General features: G+C 60.5%; 1 protein-coding gene across 1 annotated transcript in view; it reads right to left on the minus strand.

Moving 5' to 3' along the window:
- The window catches only part of LOC128086404 (uncharacterized), a 99,281-nt gene that overhangs the window by 10,289 nt on the left and 62,947 nt on the right, over positions 1-26,045 (minus strand). Inside the window, exons 9-14 of the mRNA XM_052695026.1 lie at positions 18,645-18,803; positions 16,392-16,437; positions 15,617-16,062; positions 5,044-5,202; positions 3,102-3,153; positions 874-896 (exon numbers count right to left, since the gene is read on the minus strand). Of these exons, the coding sequence (XP_052550986.1) occupies positions 874-896; positions 3,102-3,153; positions 5,044-5,202; positions 15,617-16,062; positions 16,392-16,437; positions 18,645-18,803 (885 nt within the window). The remainder of the gene's footprint in view (positions 1-873; positions 897-3,101; positions 3,154-5,043; positions 5,203-15,616; positions 16,063-16,391; positions 16,438-18,644; positions 18,804-26,045) is intronic.

Raw genomic sequence — 26,045 nt, forward strand, 5'->3', positions numbered from 1 at the left:
ATCCCCGCAGGCACAGCCGGCACTGGGCCTCGTCCCCACTGCACCGTGTGTGCGACCACCTCCTGCCAGCACTGCTCAGCACAGCAGAACCCAGGGCACAGACGGATGCTCCTCCACACAGCAATGCTCAGTGTTTATTGACAGCTCCTTCAGGCCCATCACCACACACCCTGCCTCACATCACCCCATACAGACAGCAGGAACGGCACAGCAGAGGAGGTCCCTGTTCTGGGACTGACCCCTGGCTGCCTACAGGATGGTACAAAACTTCTCACGGAATGTCCGTGTGTCTTCCTCCAGCATTTCTTCTGTGTAACGCGGAGCTCTGCCATTCTGCTCTACCATGGCATCAATCATGCTGATGAGCTCTGCAACCTGCCGATCCCTTTTCTCTCCAGTTGCTATGTTGCTGAAACCAATGTACCGATTTCCACACTTGGCTGCCAGGCCCCTGAGGTATGAGCTCTTGTCTATGAAGCCCTTCAGACCTTTTGGATGCTCCAGCTCCTCTGCTCGGGTGAATAAGAGGATTGTGTATCTCTCTGCTTTAGAATGGAAGATTCTGGTCACCCACTCAGCCACTTCCTGCTCTTCCTTACTGATTCGGGCCAGCTGCATCACCAGGATGATGGCGTGAACCCCTGAATAGAGTTTCTTAAAGGCTTTCTGAATCTTTTTAGCTGTTTTTTCATTGACTTCCTTAGTGTCAAAAAGGCCAGGAGTGTCGACAACTTCTATTGATCTCTCACCGAACAAACATTCTTCTTTTTCATACTCTCGGGTTACCGATTCTGCTGACAAATTAGAGGTAAATGCTTTCCTCCCAAGGATGGTGTTCCCTGTCGCACTCTTCCCATTCCCCGTCTTGCCCACCAGGATGATGCTCAGCTGGGACCCTGTGGACCAAGCAGAGACGAGTGTGAGCCCCGCGGTGCCGGGACACCCCCTGCTGGCCACGGAGTGCCGGCGCCACGAGGAAAGGGACGTGAAAAACAATAAGAAAACCTTCTACAGGTACATTGGCCAGAAGAGACAGGCCAAAACGGGCGTACCTACTTTGGTAAATTTAAAAGGAGAACTGGCTTCAACAGATGAAGAGAAAGCTGAGGTGCTGAATGAGTTCTTCACCTCGGTCTTCACTGGTGGCCAGGATTCTAGTCTTCTTCACGTCCATGAACCCTGCATCCCCAAACCTCTATGTGGGGACCAAGGAGGTAAATCCCTCCCCACTGTAAGGGCAGAGCAAGTCCGAGAGTACCTCCTTAGACTGAATGAATACAAGTCTATGGGGCCGGATGGCGTGCATCCCAGGGTCCTGAAGGAGCTGGCTGAGGTGGTTGCCGAGCCGCTCTGCATCATATTTGAGAAGTCGTGGCTGTCAGGTGAGGTCCCGGATGACTGGAGGAAGGGTCACGTCACTCCCATATACAAGAAGGGGAGCAGGGAGGACCCGGGGAACTACAGGCCGGTGAGTCTCACCTCCATGCCTGGGAAGATCATGGAACAGATCCTCCTGGACAACATGCTCGATCACATAAAGAATGAGCTGTGATCCGAGACAGCCAGCACAGCTTCACCAAGGGAAGGTCATGCCTGACTAATCTTGTGGCCTTCTATGATGGAGTGACGGCATTGGTGGACAAAGGGAAGCCGACCGATGTCATTTACCTGGACCTGAGCAAGGTCTTTGACATGGTCCCCCACCACATCCTCATCTCCAAATTGGAGGGAAGTGGATTTGATGGGTGGACGACCCGATGGATGAGCAATTGGTTGAAAGGCCGCAGACAGAGTGTGGTGGTCAATGGCTCTGTGTCCAGGTGGAGGCCGGTAACAAGTGGTGTCCCCCAAGGGTCTGTCTTGGGACCGGTGCTCTTTAACATCTTTATTAATGACATCGATGAGGGAATTGAGTGCACCCTCAGCAAGTTTGCTGACGACACCAAGCTGAGTGGTGCGGTTGATACGGTGGAAGGAAGGGATGCCATTCAGAGGGACTCGACAGGCTGGAGGGCTGGGCTCGGGTGAACCTGATGAGGTTCAACACGGCAAAGTGCAAGGTTTTGCATTTGGGCCGGAAGAACCCCAGGCACCCGTACAGGCTGGGAGGAGTGGACATGAGAGCAGCTCGGCAGAGAAGGACCTGGGGGTCCTGATGGACGAGAGACTGAACATGAGGCAGCAGTGCGCTCTGGCAGCTTGAAAGGCAAATGGGATCCTGGGCTCCATCAGGAGAGGGGTGGTCAGCAGGGAGAGGGAGGTGATTGTCCCTCTCTACTCGGCTCTTGTGAGGCCCCATCTGGAGTACTGTGTCCAGGTGTGGAGCCCTCAGTACAAGAAAGACGTAGAGATCTTGGAAAGGGTCCAGAGGAGGGCGACTAAGATGATCAGGGGGCTGGAGCACCTCCCCTATGAGGACAGGCTGAGGGAGTTGGGCTTGTTCAGCCTGGAGAAGAGAAGCTGCGGGGTGACCTCATTGCAGCCTGTCAATACCTGAAGGGAACCTACAGCCAGGAGGGGAGTAAACTCTTCAGAAGGGCTGACAACAGCAGGACTAGGGGAAATGGATCCAAGTTGAGGGAGGGAAGATTTAGGTTGGATGTTAGGGGGAAGTTCTTCACAAGGAGAGTAGTTAGGCCCTGGAACGGGCTGCCCAGGGAGGTTGTGGATGCCCCGTCCTTGGACGTGTTCAAGGCCAGGTTGGACGGGGTCCTGGGCAACCTGATCTGAATGTGTGTGTTTGGTGGCCCTGCTGGGCAGGGGGGTTGGAACTGCATGATCCTTGAGGTCCCTTCCAACCCGGGTGATTCTGTGATTCTGTGATTCTGTGAAAGGTGTCCCCGAGCCACCGCTGTGCCCTGCGGGGACGGGACGGGGCACGGGCTGGAGCCGGCTGCCAGCAGGCACGCAGCGCTCGCTCGGCCCCGTCCGCCCTCAGCCTCGCTCTGTGAGCTCTCAGCGCTCAGAGATGGGAGGCAGCCTCAGGACGCCCCCGAGGCCACGGCCTCCCACAAAGCCCACATGAACTCCCCGTGCTTCCCAGCACTCAGCCAGGAGCCCGATGGGCTGCGCCTGCCTGCATGCGGAGCTGAGCGGCTCACCTGTGCTGTGACGTCCTGCCATCGGGAGAGCGCTCACACTCACACGGGGAGCCTGGGAGGAGAGAGATGTTGAGTGAGAGGGGCACAAACCTCCTGTGCTTTCCTCCCTGTGCTAATGAAAGTGATGCAAATGATCAGTGCACCATCCCTGGGACACATCACTGTGAGGACATACGAGCACATGGGCAGCTGCATGACAAGGACTGCAGCCCTGCAGACCCCTGCCCAGGGCTGAGAATGGAGGCAGTGCTGCTGGTGCGTGGATGGATGCCCATGAAAAGCCCAGTGCCCATCACACTGCTGCTGTCCTTGCCTGTGAGCAGTGGGGTGCAGCCCCAGCACCTCGAGCCACAGCCTGCACTTTCCATATTGCACTGCCTGGAGCTGGGAGCATTTCTGGGAAATGCCTCTTTGTGGGACCTTTGGATCACGGCTCACAGCCTGTACTGAGCCGGCACTGCAGTAGCAGCAGCACTGCCAGGGCACAGCCTGCCTCAGATGGGGGCATGGAGCATCCCTCCATTCTTCCTGAGTGCCACGAGAGTGGTTGGATCACAGAATGTCCTGAGTTGGAAGGGACTCCTGCTTCCACGTTAGACTAGCCTAACCCAAACCCTACGTCTGAGAACGGTGTCCCAGTGCTCCAGCAGCTCAGCCCGTGCCACTGCCCAGGGGAGCTGCTTCATGCCCACCACCCTCTAGGGTACAGATTTTCCCTCAATAGCAACCTACAATCTTCTGACAGCTCCATGCCATTACACCGCGGCCTGTCAGTGTTGGAGAGAGCTGAGCTCGGCGCTGCCCATCCGCAGCCTTTGAGGAGCTGTAGATCCATGAGGAGGTGCAGCTGCAGTGAGCCCTCCCCTCAGCCTCCTCTGCTTTGGGCCCAATAAACACAGGGCCCTCAGCTCTTCTCACACCCCTTGCCCTGCAGACCCTTCCCCATCTCCACAACCATCCTTTGGATGCTCTCTCACAGCTCCGTGTCCTTCTCACACAGCAGCACCCAACCTGCACCCTGTGCTCGAGGTCAGACCGCAGCACAGAGCAGACAGGACGGTCCCTGTCCTCGCCAGCACTGCTGGGCCTTCTGCTCCCCCAAAAGGGGAAGGGGCCCTTTTGGCTGCAGGACACTGCAGGCTCATGTCCACCGGGCCGTCCCACAGCCCCCAGAGCCCTTCTGTGCAGCTGTCAGCCACCCTCTGCTCCTCCAGTCCGTACTGAGAAGCCATGTCCAGCCACTGAAGGGAACACGGAACAGAACCAGCCCTGAAATGGAGCCCTTTGGAACCCCCAGGGACTGCCACCAGTGCGTGCCACCCGTGTCCCAATGCATGGGCCTGAGGCATCAGCCCAGCTTTCACCAATCTCACTGGGTCTGTGCCTGTCTGTGTGCTGGGTGCTTTGTCTGCAATGTTCTGTGAGCAATGGTATGGAAGGAAATGGTATGGAACAGAAATACAAGCTAAAGGAGGGAGAGAGCACCTCAGCACTTGCATCATGGGCCGCTCCCCCTCCCCACCAAGGGCTTGCCTCATTCTTGCACTCAGGACCAGGGCTGATGGCCCCACAGGGACAGGGCTGCTCATTGGGCTGCCCACACAGCTCTTCTGCTGGCTGCTCTCAACAAGGGAGGCGCGAAGCCTCGCATCCACGCGCTGCTCAGCACTGCATCCGTGTGCCCCAGCATGAGGCTGTCAGCACTGGGCCTGGTCCTGACCACATCAAATGCGTAACCACCCCCTCCCAGCCCTGCCCAGCACAGCAGAACCCAGGGCATGCGCAGGTGCTCAACCAGACAGCGGGGCTCAAGCACTTGTTGAGAGCTCCTTCGGGCACCACACTCCGTGCCCCACATGTACCGCGAAGGCGGGGAACGGCACGGCTGAGGAGGCTGTTTCCTCTCTGACTGAGCCCTTGCTTCCCACACGATGGTACCGACCTTCTCCAGCATTTCTCGCGTGTAACACGGAGCGTCACCATTCTGCTCTACCATGGCGTCAATCATGGCGATGAGCTCTGCAACCTGCCGATCCCTCGCCTCCCCAGTGGCTCTGTTGCTGAAACCGAGGTACCGATTTCCACACTTGGCTGCCAGCTCCTTGAGGCATCCGATCCTTTCTATGAACCTCTTCAGATCTTCGGGATGCTGCAGCTCCTCTGCTCGGGTGAATAACAGGATTGTGTACTTGTGTGCTTCAGTATGGGACATCTTGGACAGCCACTCAGCCTCTTTCTGCTCTTCCAGTGTGCTTGGGCCCAGCTGCATCACCAGGACGATGGCATGGACCCCTCCGGACAGGAACTGAAAGGCTTTCTTCTCAGCTGTTTTCAGGTTGTCTTCCATAGTGACATGAAAGCCAGGAGTGTCAACAACAACCAGTGACCGTCCAGCAGAGCAGCCTTTGACTTCCTTGCACTCTTGGGTTACTGACTGTGGTGACAGATAAGATTCAAATGCCTCCTTCCCAAGGATGGTGTTCCCTGTCGCACTCTTGCCACTCCCCGTCCTGCCCACCAGCAGGATCCTCAGCTGGGACCCTGTGGACCAAGCAGAGACGAGTGTGAGCCCCGCGGTGCCGGGACACCCCCTGCTGGCCACGGAGTGCCGGCGCCACGAGGAAAGGTGTCCCCGAGCCACCGCTGTGCCCTGCGGGGACGGGACGGGGCACGGGCTGGAGCCGGCTGCCAGCAGGCACGCAGCGCTCGCTCAGCCCCGTCCGCCCTCAGCCTCGCTCTGTGAGCTGTCAGCGCTCAGAGATGGGAGGCAGCCTCAGGACGCCCCCGAGGCCACGGCCTCCCACAAAGCCCACATGAACTCCCCGTGCTTCCCAGCACTCAGCCAGGAGCCCGGCTGGGCTGCAGCTGCCTGCATGCGGAGCTGAGCGGCTCACCTGTGCTGTGACGTCCTGCCATCGGGAGAGCGCTCACACTCACACGGGAAGCCTGGGAGGAGAGAGATTTTGAGTGAGAGTGGCACAAACCTCCTGTGCTTTCCTCCCTGTGCTAATGTCAATGATACAATTGATCAATAGACTGTCCCTGGGGATGCATCAGTGTGAGAACACACGAGGACATGGGCAGCTGCATGACAAGGACTGCAGCCCTGCAGACCCCTGCCCAGGGCTGAGAATGGAGGCAGTGCTGCTGGTGCGTGGATGGATGCCCATGAAAAGCCCAGTGCCCATCACACTGCTGCTGTCCTTGCCTGTGAGCAGTGGGGTGCAGCCCCAGCACCTTGAGCCACAGCCTGCACTTTCCATATTGCACTGCCTGGAGCTGGGAGCATTTCTGGGAAATGCCTCTTTGTGGGACCTTTGGATCACGGCTCACAGTCTGTACTGAGCCGGCACTGCAGTAGCAGCAGCACTGCCAGGGCACAGCCTGCCTCAGATGGGGGCATGGAGCATCCCTCCATTCTTCCTGAGTGCCACGAGAGTGATGGGATCACAGAACGTCCTGAGTTGGAATGGATTCCTGCTTCCACGTTAGACTAGCCTAACCCAAACCCTACGTCTGAGAACGGTGTCCCAGTGCTCCAGCAGCTCAGCCCGTGCCACTGCCCAGGGGAGCTGCTTCATGCCCACCACCCTCTAGGGTACAGATTTTCCCTCAATAGCAACCTACACTCTTCTGACAGCTCCATGCCATTACACCACGGCCTGTCAGTGTTGGAGAGAGCTGAGCTCGGCGCTGCCCATCCGCAGCCTTTGAGGAGCTGTAGATCCATGAGGAGGTGCAGCTGCAGTGAGCCCTCCCCTCAGCCTCCTCTGCTTTGGGCCCAATAAACACAGGGCCCTCAGCTCTCCTCACACCCCTTGCCCTGCAGACCCTTCCCCATCTCCGCAGCCATCCTTTGGATGCTCTCTCACAGCTCCATGTCCTTCTCACACAGCAGCACCCAACCTGCACCCTGTGCTCGAGGTCAGACCGCAGCACAGAGCAGACAGGACGGTCCCTGTCCTCGCCAGCACTGCTGGGCCTTCTGCTCCCCCAAAAGGGGAAGGGGCCCTTTTGGCTGCAGGACACTGCAGGCTCATGTCCACCGGGCCGTCCCACAGCCCCCAGAGCCCTTCTGTGCAGCTGTCAGCCACCCTCTGCTCCCCCAGTCCGTACTGAGAAGCCATGTCCAGCCACTGAAGGGAACACTGAACAGAACCAGCCCTGAAATGGAGCCTTTTGGAACCCCCAGGGACTGCCACCAGTGCGTGCCACCCGTGTCCCAATGCATGGGCCTGAGGCATCAGCCCAGCTTTCACCAATCTCACGGGGTCTGTGCCTGTCTGTGTGCTGGGTGCTTTGTCTGCAATGTTCTGTGAGCAATGGTATGGAAGGAAATGGTATGGAACAGAAATACAAGCTAAAGGAGGGAGAGAGCACCTCAGCACTTGCATCATGGGCCGCTCCCCCTCCCCACCAAGGGCTTGCCTCATTCTTGCACTCAGGACCAGGGCTGATGGCCCCACAGGGACAGGGCTGCTCATTGGGCTGCCCACACAGCTCTTCTGCTGGCTGCTCTCAACAAGGGAGGCGCGAAGCCTCGCATCCACGCGCTGCTCAGCACTGCATCCGTGTGCCCCAGCATGAGGCTGTCAGCACTGGGCCTGGTCCTGACCACATCAAATGCGTAACCACCCCCTCCCAGCCCTGCCCAGCACAGCAGAACCCAGGGCATGCGCAGGTGCTCAACCAGACAGCGGGGCTCAAGCACTTGTTGAGAGCTCCTTCGGGCACCACACTCCGTGCCCCACATGTACCGCGAAGGCGGGGAACGGCACGGCTGAGGAGGCTGTTTCCTCTCTGACTGAGCCCTTGCTTCCCACACGATGGTACCGACCTTCTCCAGCATTTCTCGCGTGTAACACGGAGCGTCACCATTCTGCTCTACCATGGCGTCAATCATGGCGATGAGCTCTGCAACCTGCCGATCCCTCGCCTCCCCAGTGGCTCTGTTGCTGAAACCGAGGTACCGATTTCCACACTTGGCTGCCAGCTCCTTGAGGCATCCGCTCCTTTCTATGAACCTCTTCAGATCTTCGGGATGCTGCAGCTCCTCTGCTCGGGTGAATAACAGGATTGTGTACTTGTGTGCTTCAGTATGGGACATCTTGGACAGCCACTGAGCCTCTTCCAGTGTGATTGGGCCCAGCTGCATCACCAGGATGATGGCATGGACCCCTCCGGACAGGAACTGAAAGGCTTTCTTCTCAGCTGTTTTCAGGTTGTCTTCCATAGTGACATGAAAGCCAGGAGTGTCAACAACAACCAGTGACCGTCCAGCAGAGCAGCCTTTGACTTCCTTGCACTCTTGGGTTACTGACTGTGGTGACAGATAAGATTCAAATTCCTCCTTCCCAAGGATGGTGTTCCCTGTCGCACTCTTGCCACTCCCCGTCCTGCCCACCAGCAGGATCCTCAGCTGGGACCCTGTGGACCAAGCAGAGACGAGTGTGAGCCCCGCGGTGCCGGGACACCCCCTGCTGGCCACGGAGTGCCGGCGCCACGAGGAAAGGTGTCCCCGAGCCACCGCTGTGCCCTGCGGGGACGGGACGGGGCACGGGCTGGAGCCGGCTGCCAGCAGGCACGCAGCGCTCGCTCAGCTCTTCCTGGCCCTGTCCCCTCTCTCAGCTCTCCCACAGGAAAACTGATCGTGCCCAGCAGGAAGCCAAGCCCAAACTGAAGGTTCTGAACAAAGGATCCGCTGCAAAAGGGACACAACGCCCCACGGCTGCACTGAAATGCGCACAGCACGGCTCCCACCGCCACCTTCCCCACTCCGTGGAGAAGCAGCTGCGGACTGCGGCCAGTGCAGCAGCTCCTCTGGCTTTGGTGCCACACAGCCCACAGCGTCTCCTCACTGCCACAAGATCGGCTCCAGCTTCACCCCAGCGCCAACAACACGCTGTGGGCAGCCCAGCTCCCCCCCTGCAGTGGCCTCAGGCTCCATCGGGAGGAACGCGTGGCCCTGAGGCTGCCCAGGAATGTCCGTCTCTAGCATTGCTCAGAGGGCTGCACCCAGTGCTCCTCCAAAAGCAGGAACAGAAAGTGAAAGCGATCTCACAGCAACCTGAGTCCCAGCACTGGGTGGAGTAAGCAAAAGCCCAGGCTGAACTGCTCCACTTCCGAGAATTCAGGCGCTCAGCAGAAAATGCAGCAGCGTTTGTGCAGGGTTGTTTTTTCCGCCCCTCCCTGCCCTGCGCGGCTTCAGTGAGGCACGGCTTCCGTGCAACAGCCGCAGAGACAGCAAGGCTTGCCGTATGGCTTTCCCCCTGCGCTGTGTCTCAGGCTGTACCCACCGCACACCGCTGTGCTGCCCGCCCTCAGCCGTGCTCTGCGCGGCTCCCAGAGCGGGGAGATGGGAGGCAGCCTCAGGAGATGCAACAGCGCGCAGGGGGGGAGCAGCTTACCTGTGCTGTGACGTCCTGCCATCGGGAGAGCGCTCACACTCACACGGGGAGCCTGGGAGGAGAGAGATGTTGAGTGAGAGGGGCACAAACCTGCCCTGCTTCCCTCCCTGTGCCCATGAAGGTGACACAGATGATCTCAGGGGACTCAGGTCAGTCCCACAACTGCGTGTGCATGGACAAAGCCATATGGCATCAAAGTTACCCATCTGCATTGACTTTGTCTGCATCTTAGGAAAGGAATATGGACTGGAAGTCAGAACCCACTCCTCGGAAGCAGATTCTGCTGCCTTGGAATTTGTTCCGGCAGTGGCAGCAGAGCTGCAGCAACTCACCAAAGCAGCGCTGCGCTGTGTCCCAGCTCTGACTGCTGCACTCGTGCTGTTGCTGCTCTCGTCCCGCACAGCAGCGCCGGGGCTGGAAGCGCTGTGCAGCTCAGCAGCGCTTTTAGAGGCGGCGTCGGGAGGAGGGCAGTGCTGGGATCCCAGGTAGCGCTGCTCCACCATTGGCCACATCTGAGCTGCCCCAGTGCGGGGACACCGCCCGCTGTGCAAAGCCACATCCAGCCTGGACTCGGGCGCTGCCAGGGATGGGGCATCAGCAGCTCTTCCGGGAAACTCATTTATGGCCTCACCACCCTTGTCTTGAGGAATTCCTTCACGATACCTTCTCTGAAACTGCTCCATTTACATGTCAGCCATTCACCTTTGTCCTACTGGTTCACTCTCAGTGAACAGAAGCACAGCTGTGCCGTGCAGTGCTGCAGCCCTGGCACAAGGACCCAGAGGCTTTGGGGTTTTCTCCTTGTGCACATTCAGCCCTCACACATGAGGCTGTGCCACCTGTTCTGCGTGTCCCTGTGGAGGCAGGGGAGACCAAATCCCACCATCCCCAAACCACAGCTCACTTGGGGCCTCAGGCACCTCTGCAGACCACCCACTCTAACAGCCCCATGCCCTTCGCACGCAGCAGCACCCCATGCTCGAGGTCAGGCTGCAGCACAGAGCAGAGGGCACAGTCCCTTCCCTCACCAGCACTGCTGGGCTGCTGCACCCAGCGGTTGGGGCTCTTTTGGCTGCAGGGCATTCTAATGGCTCACATGCACCGGGCCGTCCCACAGCCCCCAGAGCCCTTCTGTGCGGCTGCTGTCCGACCTCTGCTCCTCCTCCCCCCATACTGAGAAGCCAAACCCAGTCACTGAAGGGAACACTGGAGAGAATCAGCCCTGAGATGGAGCCCTGTGGAGCCCCCAGTGACTGCCACCAGCACATCTCCCCCCGTGTCTCAACACGGCCAGCCCAGCATTCACCCATCACACCGTGCCCGTGTCCAGCTGTGTGCCAGGCGTTGTGCCTGCAGGTTCCTGGGAGCAATGCTATGGAGGCACTGCAGGAGCCGAAACAGCTCTGCATCCAACCGGCTGGATCCCCACGAGCAGCTCAGTGGGTGACTGCTGGACCTGCACACCGAGTTCCCAGGACAGGTTTTGCCCCTCACCAGCCCGCGTTGGCTGCTGACAATGACTGCGTTGTCTCTCAGCTCTGTGTGCAGCTGAGGGCAGCGGTCCCGGGGCTGCAGAGACCCCCCACAAGGGGAACCCCCCCACCCCCGGCCGTCCCTTTGCCTGCTGCACGGGGCTGGACGGGGCCCAGAGGGGCCGTGTGATTCCTGCTCAGCGTGTGACTTTCGGGAATGGGAGCGGCTCAGCCCGGGCTTTGGTTCACCCGAGGGCAGCAGGAGCAGCAGGAATGCTTTCACTTGCTGTTGTCACATAGCCCTGCGCTCCCTTGGGGGCTCGAGTTCCCCCTGACGGCGTCAAGGAACAACAGCTGCACTTTCTCCTCCCTTTTCCAGAGGCCCCTCGTGGGGATGGGCTCTGTCCGGGCTGTGATTCCCGCTGGTTTCAGAACAGTGCTGATGCTGCTGACGGCGCCCTGGACCGCTGGGAGCAGGAGGAAGCAATGCTGCGTGCAGAGCGCTAATTAAAACACAAATATTACACTAATTTTTTATTTTACTTTACCGTATATTTATTATACTTTACAGTAATTATCCTTTAGTGCCTCCATAAGCCATGCTCAGGGATCTCCCCAAACCCCGCGCAGCGCGCAGCGGGCGACGTCGCGGCGGCACCGGGCGCTGCGCTCCGGCGAGTCGAAGGCGTCGGGCGCGTCCACCGCGTGCACGCCGTAAGCCCTCCACGAGCCGCTCCGCCGCTCGCTCCTAAGCGTCACCGCGGGAGCCCGGCCGGCTTTTATGGGGGTCGCGGGGTCGGAGCACGAAGGGCCGTTCGGGGGCAGCCCGGGGCGCAGAGTCATGGGGAGCAGCCGAGGGTTGGCTGCCGCTCCCCGGGGTGCGGCCGCCCCGCCGGCAGCCGGGCCGAAGGTGGCGCATTCCTTAAGTGCCTTTCCCGTCAATGCGACCGTTTCCCGTCAACGCGCTCGGTTCCCTCAGCGGCGCCCCTGGCAGCGGAGCCGCGCGGCACCGCCGCCCCGCCGAGCTCGAACGGACGCGCCGCCCCGCCGCCCCGCGCTCCCGCAGCGCCGCGTCCCCCAGCCGCGCTCCTCCGCGCCCCACGCCGGGGCTCCGGGGTGGCCGGACGCTTCCCGACCCTCCGCGACGCGACGCGCTCCCCTGGGGGCTGCCGGCCCGACGGGGAGCGGGGCGCCGCCGTCACCGGGGCTACTCGCAGGGCTGCTCCGAGCCGGGGCGGCTCCTCGGTGCCCGCTCTCACCCGGCGCCGTTCGGCCCCGGCCGCAGCCGCGCAGCCGTCGCGGTTTCGAGTTTTTTCCTCGTTATTCCACATTCCCTGCGTCACGCAGCGATGGGAGTCAACGGGGCGACGCGGAGGCTCCGAAGAATGAGCTACAACTCCCAGAAAGGCACGGCGCTCCCACAACGCTTTATTTTGTGATTTCCATCTTCCAGGAGGAGGCGATGACAGCAGAACCCAAAGCTCACAGCAGCGCTCTCCTTTGCTGCCTGTGTGTCACAGCTGCTGCAGCATCGGCACGAGAGCTTTGCGTTTTGGAAACTCTCGTTTGTTCAGTAGCTTCAATTCCAATTACATTTCACTACTACAATTAGAAAACTAAGTCCTTCTTTCCTTAGCTCATTGCCACCGCTTCCCTTGTCCGGATCCACCTCCCTTCCCTTCCCCTCCTCTACCCCCTTTTTGGCATGGACCCGTGGGTCTCGTCACGGTGATTAGATCTTAATTACGGCAAACACAACCAACACGACGACTCCCCTCGCCCCTCGCTCTGCCTGAGGGCGATGTTCACAGCCCTGTGCAGCACCTCATCAGCTTGCACATCCCGGTCCCGCCTCGGCGCTCTGTTGCTCACAGCACAGCACTGCTTCCCGCACGCCTTCACCAGCTCCCGCAGCGCTCCTCTGTCGGCCGCCTTCACGTATTCATCCAGCGAGCCGCCCCCCAGGTCTTCCTTCCTTGTGAACACCACCATCATGCGCTGCTTAGCGCCCTTCCCAAACAGCTTCTGCACGCTCTCCTGCACCTCGCGGTCCTCCCGCGTGTAACGGCCCAGCTGTGTCACCAGCAGCAGCACGCAGGGCTCCCGGGCAGCGAATCTGAGGCAGCGCTGGCGCTCCTCGGCCAAACGCTGCTCGTCCCACTGAGAGCCCCCGAAAATCGCCGGGGTGTCCATGACCACCACGCACCACTCGCCCCAATCCCGCCTGCCTTCTTTGCACGTGGTGGTGACGGGTTGGGACGCCAGCCGGGACTCGAAGCGCTCCTCGCCCAGCAACGTGTTGCCGGTGGCGCTGCGCCCGGCTCCGCTCCGCCCCAGCAGCACAACGCGCAGCTCCGGCCGCCGACCTGCGGGGACAGCGGGACACGGCTCGGACGGGACGGACAGCTTCTCCTCCAGGTACTGCCGACCCCACGCCGAGCTTCCATGGACCCCGTCCCGTTACAGACAACACCCTCAGAGCACGGACCCCGCGACCGGACAAGGAGACCGGGCCCCAAACCAGCAGGCACACAGGGCTCGTGGGCCGCATCCGCCCTCAGCCTCGATCTGTGCGGCTCTGAAAGCAGAGATGGGAGGCAGCCTCAGGACGCCCCCGAGGCCACGGCCTCCCACAGAGCCCACGCGAGCACGAGGCTGCACCAGGATGCGAACCCCCCGTGCTCCCCAGCACTCAGCCAGGAGCCCGATGGGCTGCAGCTGCGTGCATGCAGCTGTGAGTGGCTCACCTGTGCTGTGACGTCCTGCCATCGGGAGAGCGCTCACACTCACACGGGGAGCCTGGGAGGAGAGAGATTTTGAGTGAGAGTGGCACAAAGCTGCCCTGCTTCTCTCCCTGTGCCAATGAAGGTGACACAGATGATCCCTGGGGACTCAGGTCAGTCCCACAGCCGCGTGTGCATGGACAAAGACAAGTGGCATCAAAGTTACCCATCTGCATTGACTTTGCCTTTGGAAAGAAATGTTGGCTGACCCTCATTCATGGAGGTCAGAACCCACTCCCTGAAAGCAGATTCTGCTGCCTCGGAATTTGTTCCGGCAGTGGCAGCAGAGCTGCAGCAACTCACCAAAGCAGCGCTGCGCTGTGTCCCAGCTCTGACTGCTGCACTCGTGCTGTTGCTGCTCTCGTCCCGCACAGCAGCGCCGGGGCTGGAAGCGCTGTGCAGCTCAGCAGCGCTTTTAGAGGCGGCGTCGGGAGGAGGGCAGTGCTGGGATCCCAGGTAGCGCTGCTCCACCATTGGCCACATCTGAGCTGCCCCAGTGCGGGGACACCGCCCGCTGTGCAAAGCCACATCCAGCCTGGACTCGAGCACTTTTCCTTAGACAAACACACATTTGAAATATAAATATGCTCAGAGGAAAGAGAATTGGATAGTGTGTGTGATAGCAAGGTTCTGATTCAGTTTGCAGAAGCGGAAATTGAGCATCAGTTTCCTCACTGAGCATTGCTGCTACAGCAGGGCACTCTGGGCTCACGTCCTCCAGGATGACCAAAAGCCCGCAGAGCCCTTCTGTAGGGCTGCCGTCCAGCCTCTGTTTCTTTACATACACCCAGGACAGCCCCATCCCACGTGCAGAATGCAGCTCTTGCTCTCGGTCACCTCCATTCCGTTGGGCACTGCCTGGTCCTGCCATCACTAAGGCTCTCTCTTCACCCCTGACAGAGTCAGCAGCTCCTGGCAGTGCAGTGCCATCCACAACCTTCTTCACTGCACCTCAGTGACAGTTTCCAGCCATGGAGAGAACACTGAAGAGAATCAGCCCTGACACGGAGCCCAGCGGAACCCCCCATGGCTGCCACCAGCACAGTGCCCCCCCGTCCCAGATCCCGGAGCCCCGGTCTTCCCCCACAGCACTGTGTGCGTGTGTAGCTGTGTGCTGAACGCTTCATCCTGACCATTCCTCCAGCAATGTGCTGCCCGTCCTGCTGCTGCCTCCGAGCTGCAGAGCGCCCACATCACCTGCACACGCCAGCTGAGGCCCAAGGGCCCACAGACGCCTTTCCCGTAAGCGCGCTCCGTTCCAGCAGTGCAGACAACACATCTCGCAGCAAAGGCTGCTGGAGAACCTCAGCTCTCGCACCGAGGGCAGCTCCCCTTCCACATCCCCGCCATCCTCCACAGCAGCCTGCATGCCCACAGCCACGGGCACCAGCCCTCCACATCCCATCCCCGCAGGCACAGCCGGCACTGGGCCTCGTCCCCACTGCACCGTGTGTGCGACCACCTCCTGCCAGCACTGCTCAGCACAGCAGAACCCAGGGCACAGACGGATGCTCCTCCACACAGCAATGCTCAGTGTTTATTGACAGCTCCTTCAGGCCCATCACCACACACCCTGCCTCACATCACCCCATACAGACAGCAGGAACGGCACAGCAGAGGAGGTCCCTGTTCTGGGACTGACCCCTGGCTGCCTACAGGAAGGTACAAAACTTTTCACGCAATGTCTGTGTGTCTTCCTCCAGCATTTCCTGTGTGTAACACGGAGCTCTGAGATTCTTCTCGACCATGGCATCAATCATGCTGATGAGATCTGCAACCTGCCGATCCCTCGCCTCCCCACTGGCTCTGTTGCTGAAAGCAATGCATCGATTTCCACACTTGTCTGCCATCACTTTGAGGTATGGTCTCTCTTCTATGAAAACACTGAGGTCTTCTGGATGCTTCAGCTCCTCTGCTCGGGTGAATAACAGGATTGTGTACTTGCGTGTTTTCTTGTGGAACATCTTGGTCACCCACTCAGCCACTTTCTCCTCTTCCTCTGTGATTCGTCCCAGCTGCATCACCAGGATGATGGCATGGACACCTTCACTGGTTTTCTGAAAGGCATTCTTAATCTTTTCAGCTGTTTTTTCATTGGTTTCCCTTGTATCAAATAGGCCAGGAGTGTCGATAACAAGAACTGGTCTTCCATTAACATGGTCCTTGACGTCCTTGCACTCTTGGGTTACCAAATGTGCTGACAACATGGAACGAAATGCCTCCTTCCCAAGGATGGTGTTCCCTGTCGCACTCTTGCCACTCCCTGTCTTGCCCACCAGCAGGATCCTCAGCTCGGACTCTGTGGACCAAGCAGAGACGAGTGTGAGCCCCGCGGTGCCAGGACACCCCCTGCTGACCACGGAGTGCCGGCGCCACGAGGAAAGGTGTCCCCGAGCCACCGCTGTGCCCTGCGGGGACGGGACGGGGCACGGGCTGGAGCTCGCTCGGCCCCGTCCGCCCTCAGCCTCGCTCTGTGAGCTCTCAGCGCTCAGAGATGGGAGGCAGCCTCAGGACGCCCCCGAGGCCACGGCCTCCCACGAAGCCCACATGAACTCCCCGTGCTTCCCAGCACTCAGCCAGGAGCCCGGCTGGGCTGCGCCTGCCTGCATGCGGAGCTGAGCGGCTCACCTTTGCTGTGACGTCCTGCCATCGGGACAATGCTCATAGAGGGAGCCTGAAAGGAGAGAGATTTTAAGTGAGAATAGCACAAACCTCCTGTGCTTCCCTCCCTGTGCTAATGAAAGTGATGCAAATGATCAGTGCACCATCCCTGGGACACATCACTGTGAGGACATACGAGCACATGGGCAGCTGCATGACAAGGACTGCAGCCCTGCAGTCCCCTGCCCAGGGCTGAGAATGGGGGCAATGCTGCTGGTGTGAGCATGGACTGCCACGAAAGGCCTTCTGCCCATCACACTCCTGCCATCCCCAGTTGTGAGCAGTGGGTGCAACCTCAGCACCCCGAGCCACAGCCTGCACTTTCAGTACTGCACTGCCTGGAGCTGAGAGCATTTATGGGAAATGCCTCTTTGTGGGGCTTCTGGCCCATGGCTCAGTCTGTACGCGGATGGCACCACAGTGGCAGCACTGCTGCCTGGGCATGGCCTGCAAAAGCTGGGAACCTGGAGCATCACTGCACTCCTCTTGGGGCCCTGAGAGCGGCAGGATCACAGAATGCCCTGAGTTGGAAGGCACTCCTGGCTTCCACACTGAACATTCCAAACCCAAACCCTATGCCTGAGAACGGTGTTTCAGGGCTCCAGCAGCTCAGCCTGTGCCCACTTCCCAGGGGAGCTGCTCCATGCCCTCTGCCCTCGGGCGCAGCCTTTCCCTCACCCGCAAACAACACTCCTCTAACAGCTCCATGCTTTCCGATGGGGGCTGTCACTGTCAGAGTGGAGCTCAGTGCTGCTCCTTCTCAGCAGCCATAGGGCCATTAGGGGCTGCAAGGCCACGAGGAGGTGCAGCTGCAGTGAGCCCTCCCCTCAGCCTCCTCTGCTTTGGGCCCAATAAACACAGGGCCCTCAGCTCTCCTCACACCCCTTGCCCTGCAGACCCTTCCCCATCTCCACAACCATCCTTTGGATGCTCTCTCACAGCTCCGTGTCCTTCTCACACAGCAGCACCCAACCTGCACCCTGTGCTCGAGGTCAGACCGCAGCACAGAGCAGACAGGACGGTCCCTGTCCTCGCCAGCACTGCTGGGCCTTCTGCTTCCCCAAAAGGGGAAGGGGCCCTTTTGGCTGCAGGACACTGCAGGCTCATGTCCACTGGGCCGTCCCACAGCCCCCAGAGCCCTTCTGTGCAGCTGTCAGCCACCCTCTGCTCCCCCAGTCCGTACTGAGAAGCCATGTCCAGCCACTGAAGGGAACACTGAACAGAACCAGCCCTGAAATGGAGCCCTTTGGAACCCCCAGGGACTGCCACCAGTGCGTGCCACCCGTGTCCCAACGCATGGGCCTGAGGCATCAGCACAGCTTTCACCAATCTCACTGGGTCTGTGCCTGTCTGTGTGCTGGGTGCTTTGTCTGCAATGTTCTGTGAGCAATGGTATGGAAGGCACTGCTGGACTCCAAGAGAACTACTTCACTCAGCTCCCCTTGGTCTACTGAGTGGGAGAGATGTCCCAAAGGAGATGAAGCTGGCGGAGGGGTGAGCAGGCAGAACAATCCCACCAGCCAGAAGGTAGGCACGAGGATCTCCGAGCAGCAAGCTCCAGCCCAGCACCAGGCACGGGGCTTGGCATCCCAAGAGCTGCGGCAGCAACCAGCACAGTGTGCCAGGGAGCTGTGGAGCTCCCATTGCTGCCTACAGACACCTAGGGCTTCCAGACCGGTGCACAATGTCTCACAAACACGCTGTTGCCATAGATATGCCCAGGGCTGATAACAGAAATACGAGCAAAGGGAGGGAGAGAGCACCTCAGCACTTGCATCATGGGCCGCTCCCCCTCCCCACCAAGGGCTTGCCTCATTCTTGCACTCAGGACCAGGGCTGATGGCCCCACAGGGACAGGGCTGCTCATTGGGCTGCCCACACAGCTCTTCTGCTGGCTGCTCTCAACAAGGGAGGCGCGAAGCCTCGCATCCACGCGCTGCTCAGCACTGCATCCGTGTGCCCCAGCATGAGGCTGTCAGCACTGGGCCTGGTCCTGACCACATCAAATGCGTAACCACCCCCTCCCAGCCCTGCCCAGCACAGCAGAACCCAGGGCATGCGCAGGTGCTCAACCAGACAGCGGGGCTCAAGCACTTGTTGAGAGCTCCTTCGGGCACCACACTCCGTGCCCCACATGTACCGCGAAGGCGGGGAACGGCACGGCTGAGGAGGCTGTTTCCTCTCTGACTGAGCCCTTGCTTCCCACACGATGGTACCGACCTTCTCCAGCATTTCTCGCGTGTAACACGGAGCGTCACCATTCTGCTCTACCATGGCGTCAATCATGGCGATGAGCTCTGCAACCTGCCGATCCCTCGCCTCCCCAGTGGCTCTGTTGCTGAAACCGAGGTACCGATTTCCACACTTGGCTGCCAGCTCCTTGAGGCATCCGCTCCTTTCTATGAACCTCTTCAGATCTTCGGGATGCTGCAGCTCCTCTGCTCGGGTGAATAACAGGATTGTGTACTTGTGTGCTTCAGTATGGGACATCTTGGACAGCCACTGAGCCTCTTCCAGTGTGATTGGGCCCAGCTGCATCACCAGGACGATGGCATGGACCCCTCCGGACAGGAACTGAAAGGCTTTCTTCTCAGCTGTTTTCAGGTTGTCTTCCATAGTGACATGAAAGCCAGGAGTGTCAACAACAACCAGTGACCGTCCAGCAGAGCAGCCTTTGACTTCCTTGCACTCTTGGGTTACTGACTGTGGTGACAGATAAGATTCAAATGCCTCCTTCCCAAGGATGGTGTTCCCTGTCGCACTCTTGCCACTCCCTGTCTTGCCCACCAGCAGGATCCTCAGCTCGGACTCTGTGGACCAAGCAGAGACGAGTGTGAGCCCCGCGGTGCCGGGACACCCCCTGCTGGCCACGGAGTGCCGGCGCCACGAGGAAAGGTGTCCCCGAGCCACCGCTGTGCCCTGCGGGGACGGGACGGGGCACGGGCTGGAGCCGGCTGCCAGCAGGCACGCAGCGCTTGCTCGGCCCCGTCCGCCCTCAGCCTCGCTCTGTGAGCTCTCAGCGCTCAGAGATGGGAGGCAGCCTCAGGACGCCCCCGAGGCCACGGCCTCCCACGAAGCCCACATGAACTCCCCGTGCTTCCCAGCACTCAGCCAGGAGCCCGATGGGCTGCGCCTGCCTGCATGCAGAGCTGAGCGGCTCACCTTTGCTGTGACGTCCTGCCATCGGGACAATGCTCATAGAGGGAGCCTGAAAGGAGAGAGATTTTAAGTGAGAATAGCACAAACCTCCTGTGCTTCCCTCCCTGTGCTAATGAAAGTGATGCAAATGATCAGTGCACCGTCCCTGGGACACATCACTGTGAGGACATACGAGCACATGGGCAGCTGCATGACAAGGACTGCAGCCCTGCAGACCCCTGCCCAGGGCTGAGAATGGAGGCAGTGCTGCTGGTGTGAGCATGGACTGCCACGAAAGGCCTTCTGCCCATCACACTCCTGCCATCCCCAGTTGTGAGCAGTGGGTGCAACCTCAGCACCCCGAGCCACAGCCTGCACTTTCAGTACTGCACTGCCTGGAGCTGAGAGCATTTATGGGAAATGCCTCTTTGTGGGGCTTCTGGCCCATGGCTCAGTCTGTACTGAGCCGGCACTGCAGTAGCAGCAGCACTGCCAGGGCACAGCCTGCCTCAGATGGGGGCATGGAGCATCACTGCACTCCTCTTGGGGCCCTGAGAGCGGCAGGATCACAGAATGCCCTGAGTTGGAAGGCACTCCTGGCTTCCACACTGAACATTCCAAACCCAAACCCTATGCCTGAGAACGGTGTTTCAGGGCTCCAGCAGCTCAGCCTGTGCCCACTTCCCAGGGGAGCTGCTCCATGCCCTCTGCCCTCGGGCGCAGCCTTTCCCTCACCCGCAAACAACACTCCTCTAACAGCTCCATGCTTTCCGATGGGGGCTGTCACTGTCAGAGTGGAGCTCAGTGCTGCTCCTTCTCAGCAGCCATAGGGCCATTAGGGGCTGTAAGGCCACGAGGAGGTGCAGCTGCAGTGAGCCCTCCCCTCAGCCTCCTCTGCTTTGGGCCCAATAAACACAGGGCCCTCAGCTCTCCTCACACCCCTTGCCCTGCAGACCCTTCCCCATCTCCGCAGCCATCCTTTGGATGCTCTCTCACAGCTCCGTGTCCTTCTCACACAGCAGCACCCAACCTGCACCCTGTGCTCGAGGTCAGACCGCAGCACAGAGCAGACAGGACGGTCCCTGTCCTCGCCAGCACTGCTGGGCCTTCTGCTCCCCCAGAAGGGGAAGGGGCCCTTTTGGCTGCAGGACACTGCAGGCTCATGTCCACCTGGCCGTCCCACAGCCCCCAGAGCCCTTCTGTGCAGCTGTCAGCCACCCTCTGCTCCCCCAGTCCGTACTGAGAAGCCATGTCCAGCCACTGAAGGGAACACTGAACAGAACCAGCCCTGAAATGGAGCCCTTTGGAACCCCCAGGGACTGCCACCAGTGCGTGCCACCCGTGTCCCAACGCATGGGCCTGAGGCATCAGCACAGCTTTCACCAATCTCACTGGGTCTGTGCCTGTCTGTGTGCTGGGTGCTTTGTCTGCAATGTTCTGTGAGCAATGGTATGGAAGGAAATGGTATGGAACAGAAATACAAGCTAAAGGAGGGAGAGAGCACCTCAGCACTTGCATCATGGGCCGCTCCCCCTCCCCACCAAGGGCTTGCCTCATTCTTGCACTCAGGACCAGGGCTGATGGCCCCACAGGGACAGGGCTGCTCATTGGGCTGCCCACACAGCTCTTCTGCTGGCTGCTCTCAACAAGGGAGGCGCGAAGCCTCGCATCCACGCGCTGCTCAGCACTGCATCCGTGTGCCCCAGCATGAGGCTGTCAGCACTGGGCCTGGTCCTGACCACATCAAATGCGTAACCACCCCCTCCCAGCCCTGCCCAGCACAGCAGAACCCAGGGCATGCGCAGGTGCTCAACCAGACAGCGGGGCTCAAGCACTTGTTGAGAGCTCCTTCGGGCACCACACTCCGTGCCCCACATGTACCGCGAAGGCGGGGAACGGCACGGCTGAGGAGGCTGTTTCCTCTCTGACTGAGCCCTTGCTTCCCACACGATGGTACCGACCTTCTCCAGCATTTCTCGCGTGTAACACGGAGCGTCACCATTCTGCTCTACCATGGCGTCAATCATGGCGATGAGCTCTGCAACCTGCCGATCCCTCGCCTCCCCAGTGGCTCTGTTGCTGAAACCGAGGTACCGATTTCCACACTTGGCTGCCAGCTCCTTGAGGCATCCGCTCCTTTCTATGAAGCTCTTCAGATCTTCGGGATGCTGCAGCTCCTCTGCTCGGGTGAATAACAGGATTGTGTACTTGTGTGCTTCAGTATGGGACATCTTGGACAGCCACTCAGCCTCTTCCAGTGTGATTGGGCCCAGCTGCATCACCAGGACGATGGCATGGACCCCTCCGGACAGGAACTGAAAGGCTTTCTTCTCAGCTGTTTTCAGGTTGTCTTCCATAGTGACATGAAAGCCAGGAGTGTCAACAACAACCAGTGACCGTCCAGCAGAGCAGCCTTTGACTTCCTTGCACTCTTGGGTTACTGACTGTGGTGACAGATAAGATTCAAGTTCCTCCTTCCCAAGGATGGTGTTCCCTGTCGCACTCTTGCCACTCCCCGTCCTGCCCACCAGCAGGATCCTCAGCTCGGACTCTGTGGACCAAGCAGAGACGAGTGTGAGCCCCGCGGTGCCGGGACACCCCCTGCTGGCCACGGAGTGCCGGCGCCACGAGGAAAGGTGTCCCCGAGCCACCGCTGTGCCCTGCGGGGACGGGACGGGGCACGGGCTGGAGCCGGCTGCCAGCAGGCACGCAGCGCTCGCTCAGCTCTTCCTGGCCCTGTCCCCTCTCTCAGCTCTCCCACAGGAAACTGATCGTGCCCAGCAGGAAGCCAAGCCCAAACTGAAGGTTCTGAACAAAGGATCCTCTGCAAAAAGGACACAAAGCCCCACGGCTGCACTGAAATGCTCACAGCACGGCTCCCACCGCCACCTTCCCCAGTCCGTGGAGAAGCAGCTGGGGACTGCGGCCAGTGCAGCAGCTCCTCTGGCTTTGGTGCCACACAGCCCACAGCGTCTCCTCACTGCCACAAGATCGGCTCCAGCTTCACCCCAGCGCCAACAACACGCTGTGGGCAGCCCAGCTCCCCCCCTGCAGTGGCCTCAGGCTCCATCGGGAGGAACGCGTGGCCCTGAGGCTGCCCAGGAATGTCCGTCTCTAGCATTGCTCAGAGGGCTGCACCCAGTGCTCCTCCAAAAGCAGGAACAGAAAGTGAAGGCGATCTGACAGCAACCTGAGTCCCAGCACTGGGTGGAGTAAGCAAAAGCCCAGGCTGAACTGCTCCACTTCCGAGAATTCAGGCGCTCAGCAGAAAATGCAGCAGCGTTTGTGCAGGGTTGTTTTTTCCGCCCCTCCCTGCCCTGCGCGGCTTCAGTGAGGCACGGCTTCCGTGCAACAGCCGCAGAGACAGCAAGGCTTGCCGTATGGCTTTCCCCCTGCGCTGTGTCTCAGGCTGTACCCACCGCACACCGCTGTGCCGCCCGCCCTCAGCCGTGCTCTGTGCGGTTCCCAGAGCGGGGAGATGGGAGGCAGCCTCAGGAGATGCAACAGCGCGCAGGGGGGGAGCAGCTTACCTGTACTGTGACGTCCTGCCATCGGGAGAGCGCTCACACTCACACGGGGAGCCTGGGAGGAGAGAGATTTTGAGTGAGAGGGGCACAAACCTGCCCTGCTTCCCTCCCTGTGCCAATGAAGGTGACACAGATGATCTCTGGGGACTCAGGTCAGTCCCACAGCCGCGTGTGCATGGACAAAGCCAAATGGCATCAAAGTTACCCATCTGCATTGACTTTGCCTTTGGAAAGAAATGTTGGCTGACCCTCATTCATGGAGGTCAGAACCCACTCCCTGAAAGCAGATTCTGCTGCCTCGGAATTTGTTCCGGCAGTGGCAGCAGAGCTGCAGCAACTCACCAAAGCAGCGCTGCGCTGTGTCCCAGCTCTGACTGCTGCACTCGTGCTGTTGCTGCTCTCGTCCCGCACAGCAGCGCCGGGGCTGGAAGCGCTGTGCAGCTCAGCAGCGCTTTTAGAGGCGGCGTCGGGAGGAGGGCAGTGCTGGGATCCCAGGTAGCGCTGCTCCACCATTGGCCACATCTGAGCTGCCCCAGTGCGGGGACACCGCCCGCTGTGCAAAGCCACATCCAGCCTGGACTCGGGCGCTGCCAGGGATGGGGCATCAGCAGCTCTTCCGGGAAACTTATTTATGGCCTCACCACTCTTGTCTTGAGGAATTCCTTCACGACACCTTCTCTGAAACTGCTCCATTTACGTCAGCCATTCTCCTTTGTCCTATTGGTTCACTCTCAGTGAACAGAAGCACAGCCGTGCCGTGCAGTGCTGCAGCCCTGGCACGAGGACCCAGAGGCTGTGGGGTTTTCTCCTTGTGCACATTCAGCCCTCACACATGAGGCTGTGCCACCTGTTCTGCGTGTCCCTGTGGAGGCAGGGGAGACCAAATCCCAGCATCCCCAAACCACAGCTCACTTGGGGCCTCAGGCACCTCTGCAGACCACCCACTCTAACAGCCCCATGCCCTTCGCACGCAGCAGCACCCCATGCTCGAGGTCAGGCTGCAGCACAGAGCAGAGGGCACAGTCCCTTCCCTCACCAGCACTGCTGGGCTGCTGCACCCAGCGGATGGGGCTCTTTTGGCTGCAGGGCATTCTAATGGCTCACATGCACCGGGCCGTCCCACAGCCCCCAGAGCCCTTCTGTGCGGCTGCTGTCCGACCTCTGCTCCTCCTCCCCCCATACTGAGAAGCCAAACCCAGTCACTGAAGGGAACACTGGAGAGAATCAGCCCTGAGATGGAGCCCTGTGGAGCCCCCGGTGACTGCCACCAGCACATCTCCCCCCGTGTCTCAACACGGCCAGCCCAGCATTCACCCATCACACCGTGCCCGTGTCCAGCTGTGTGCCAGGCGTTGTGCCTGCAGGTTCCTGGGAGCAATGCTATGGAGGCACTGCAGGAGCCGAAACAGCTCTGCATCCAACCGGCTGGATCCCCACGAGCAGCTCAGTGGGTGACTGCTGGACCTGCACACCGAGTTCCCAGGACAGGTTTTGCCCCTCACCAGCCCGCGTTGGCTGCTGACAATGACTGCGTTGTCTCTCAGCTCTGTGTGCAGCTGAGGGCAGCGGTCCCGGGGCTGCAGAGACCCCGCACAAGGGGAACCCCCCCACCCCCGGCCGTCCCTTTGCCTGCTGCACGGGGCTGGACGGGGCCCAGAGGGGCCGTGTGGTTCCTGCTCAGCGTGTGACTTTCGGGAATGGGAGCGGCTCAGCCCCGGCTTTGGTTCACCCGAGGGCAGCAGGAGCAGCAGGAATGCTTTCACTTTCAGTTGTCACACAGCCCAGAGCTCAGCGCCCTGCGCTCCCTTGGGGGCTCGAGTTCCCCCTGATGGCGACAAAGAACAACAGCTGCACTTTCTCCTCCCTTTTCCAGAGGCCCCTCGTGGGGATGGGCTCTGTCCCGGCTGTGATTCCCGCTGGTTTCAGAACAGTGCTGATGCTGCTGACGGCGCCCTGGACCGCTGGGAGCAGCAGGAAGTAATGCTGCATGCAGAGCGCTAATTAAAACACAAACATTACACTAATTACCGTAATTATCCTTTAGTGCCTCCATAAGCCATGCTCAGGGATCTCCCCAAACCCTGCGCCCACCCCGCGCAGCGCGCAGCGGGCGACGTCGCGGCGGCACCGGGCGCTGCGCTCCGGCGAGTCGAAGGCGTCGGGCGCGTCCACCGCGTGCACGCCGTAAGCCCTCCACGAGCCGCTCCGCCGCTCGCTCCTCCGCGCCACCGCACGCGTGGGGTGAATCGCGGGGAGCAGCCGGGGGTTGGCTGAAGGCTCCGCGGCAGGGCCAAAGGTGGCGCATTCCATAAGCGCCTTTCCCGTCCACGCTCCCGTTTCCCGTCAACGCGCTCGGTTCCCTCAGCGCCGTCCCGGGCAGCGGAGCCGCGCGGTACCGCCGCCCCCCTCGAGCTCGAACGGACGCGCCGCCCCGCCGCCCCGCGCTCCCTCAGCGCCGCGTCCCCCAGCCGAGCTCCTCCGCGCCGCGCGGCCCCGGGGGTCGCCACCCGCTCTGCCGGCCCCGCTCTCGCCCAGCACCCGGGCCGAGCTCCCGGGGGCTCCGGGGTGGCCGGACGCTTCCCGACCCGCCGCGACGCGACGCGCTCCCCTGGGGGCTGCCGGCCCGACGGGGAGCGGCGCGCCGCCGGCACCGGGGCTGCTCGCAGGGCGGCTCCGAGCCGGGGCGGCTCCTCGGTGCCCGCTCTCACCCGGCGCCGTTCGGCCCCGGCCGCAGCCGCGCAGCCGTCGCGGTTTCGAGTTTTTTCCTCGTTATTCCACATTCCCTGCGTCACGCAGCGATGGGAGTCAACGGGGCGACGCGGCGGCTCCGAAGAATGAGCTACAATTCCCAGAAAGGCACGGCGCTCCCACAACGCTTTATTTTGTGATTTCCATCTTCCAGGAGGAGGCCATGACAGCAGAACCCAAAGCTCACAGCAGCGCTCTCCTTTGCTGC

Source organism: Tympanuchus pallidicinctus, unplaced genomic scaffold, assembly GCF_026119805.1.
Source record: "Tympanuchus pallidicinctus isolate F22 unplaced genomic scaffold, pur_lepc_1.0 scaffold3, whole genome shotgun sequence".
NCBI lineage: Eukaryota > Metazoa > Chordata > Aves > Galliformes > Phasianidae > Tympanuchus > Tympanuchus pallidicinctus.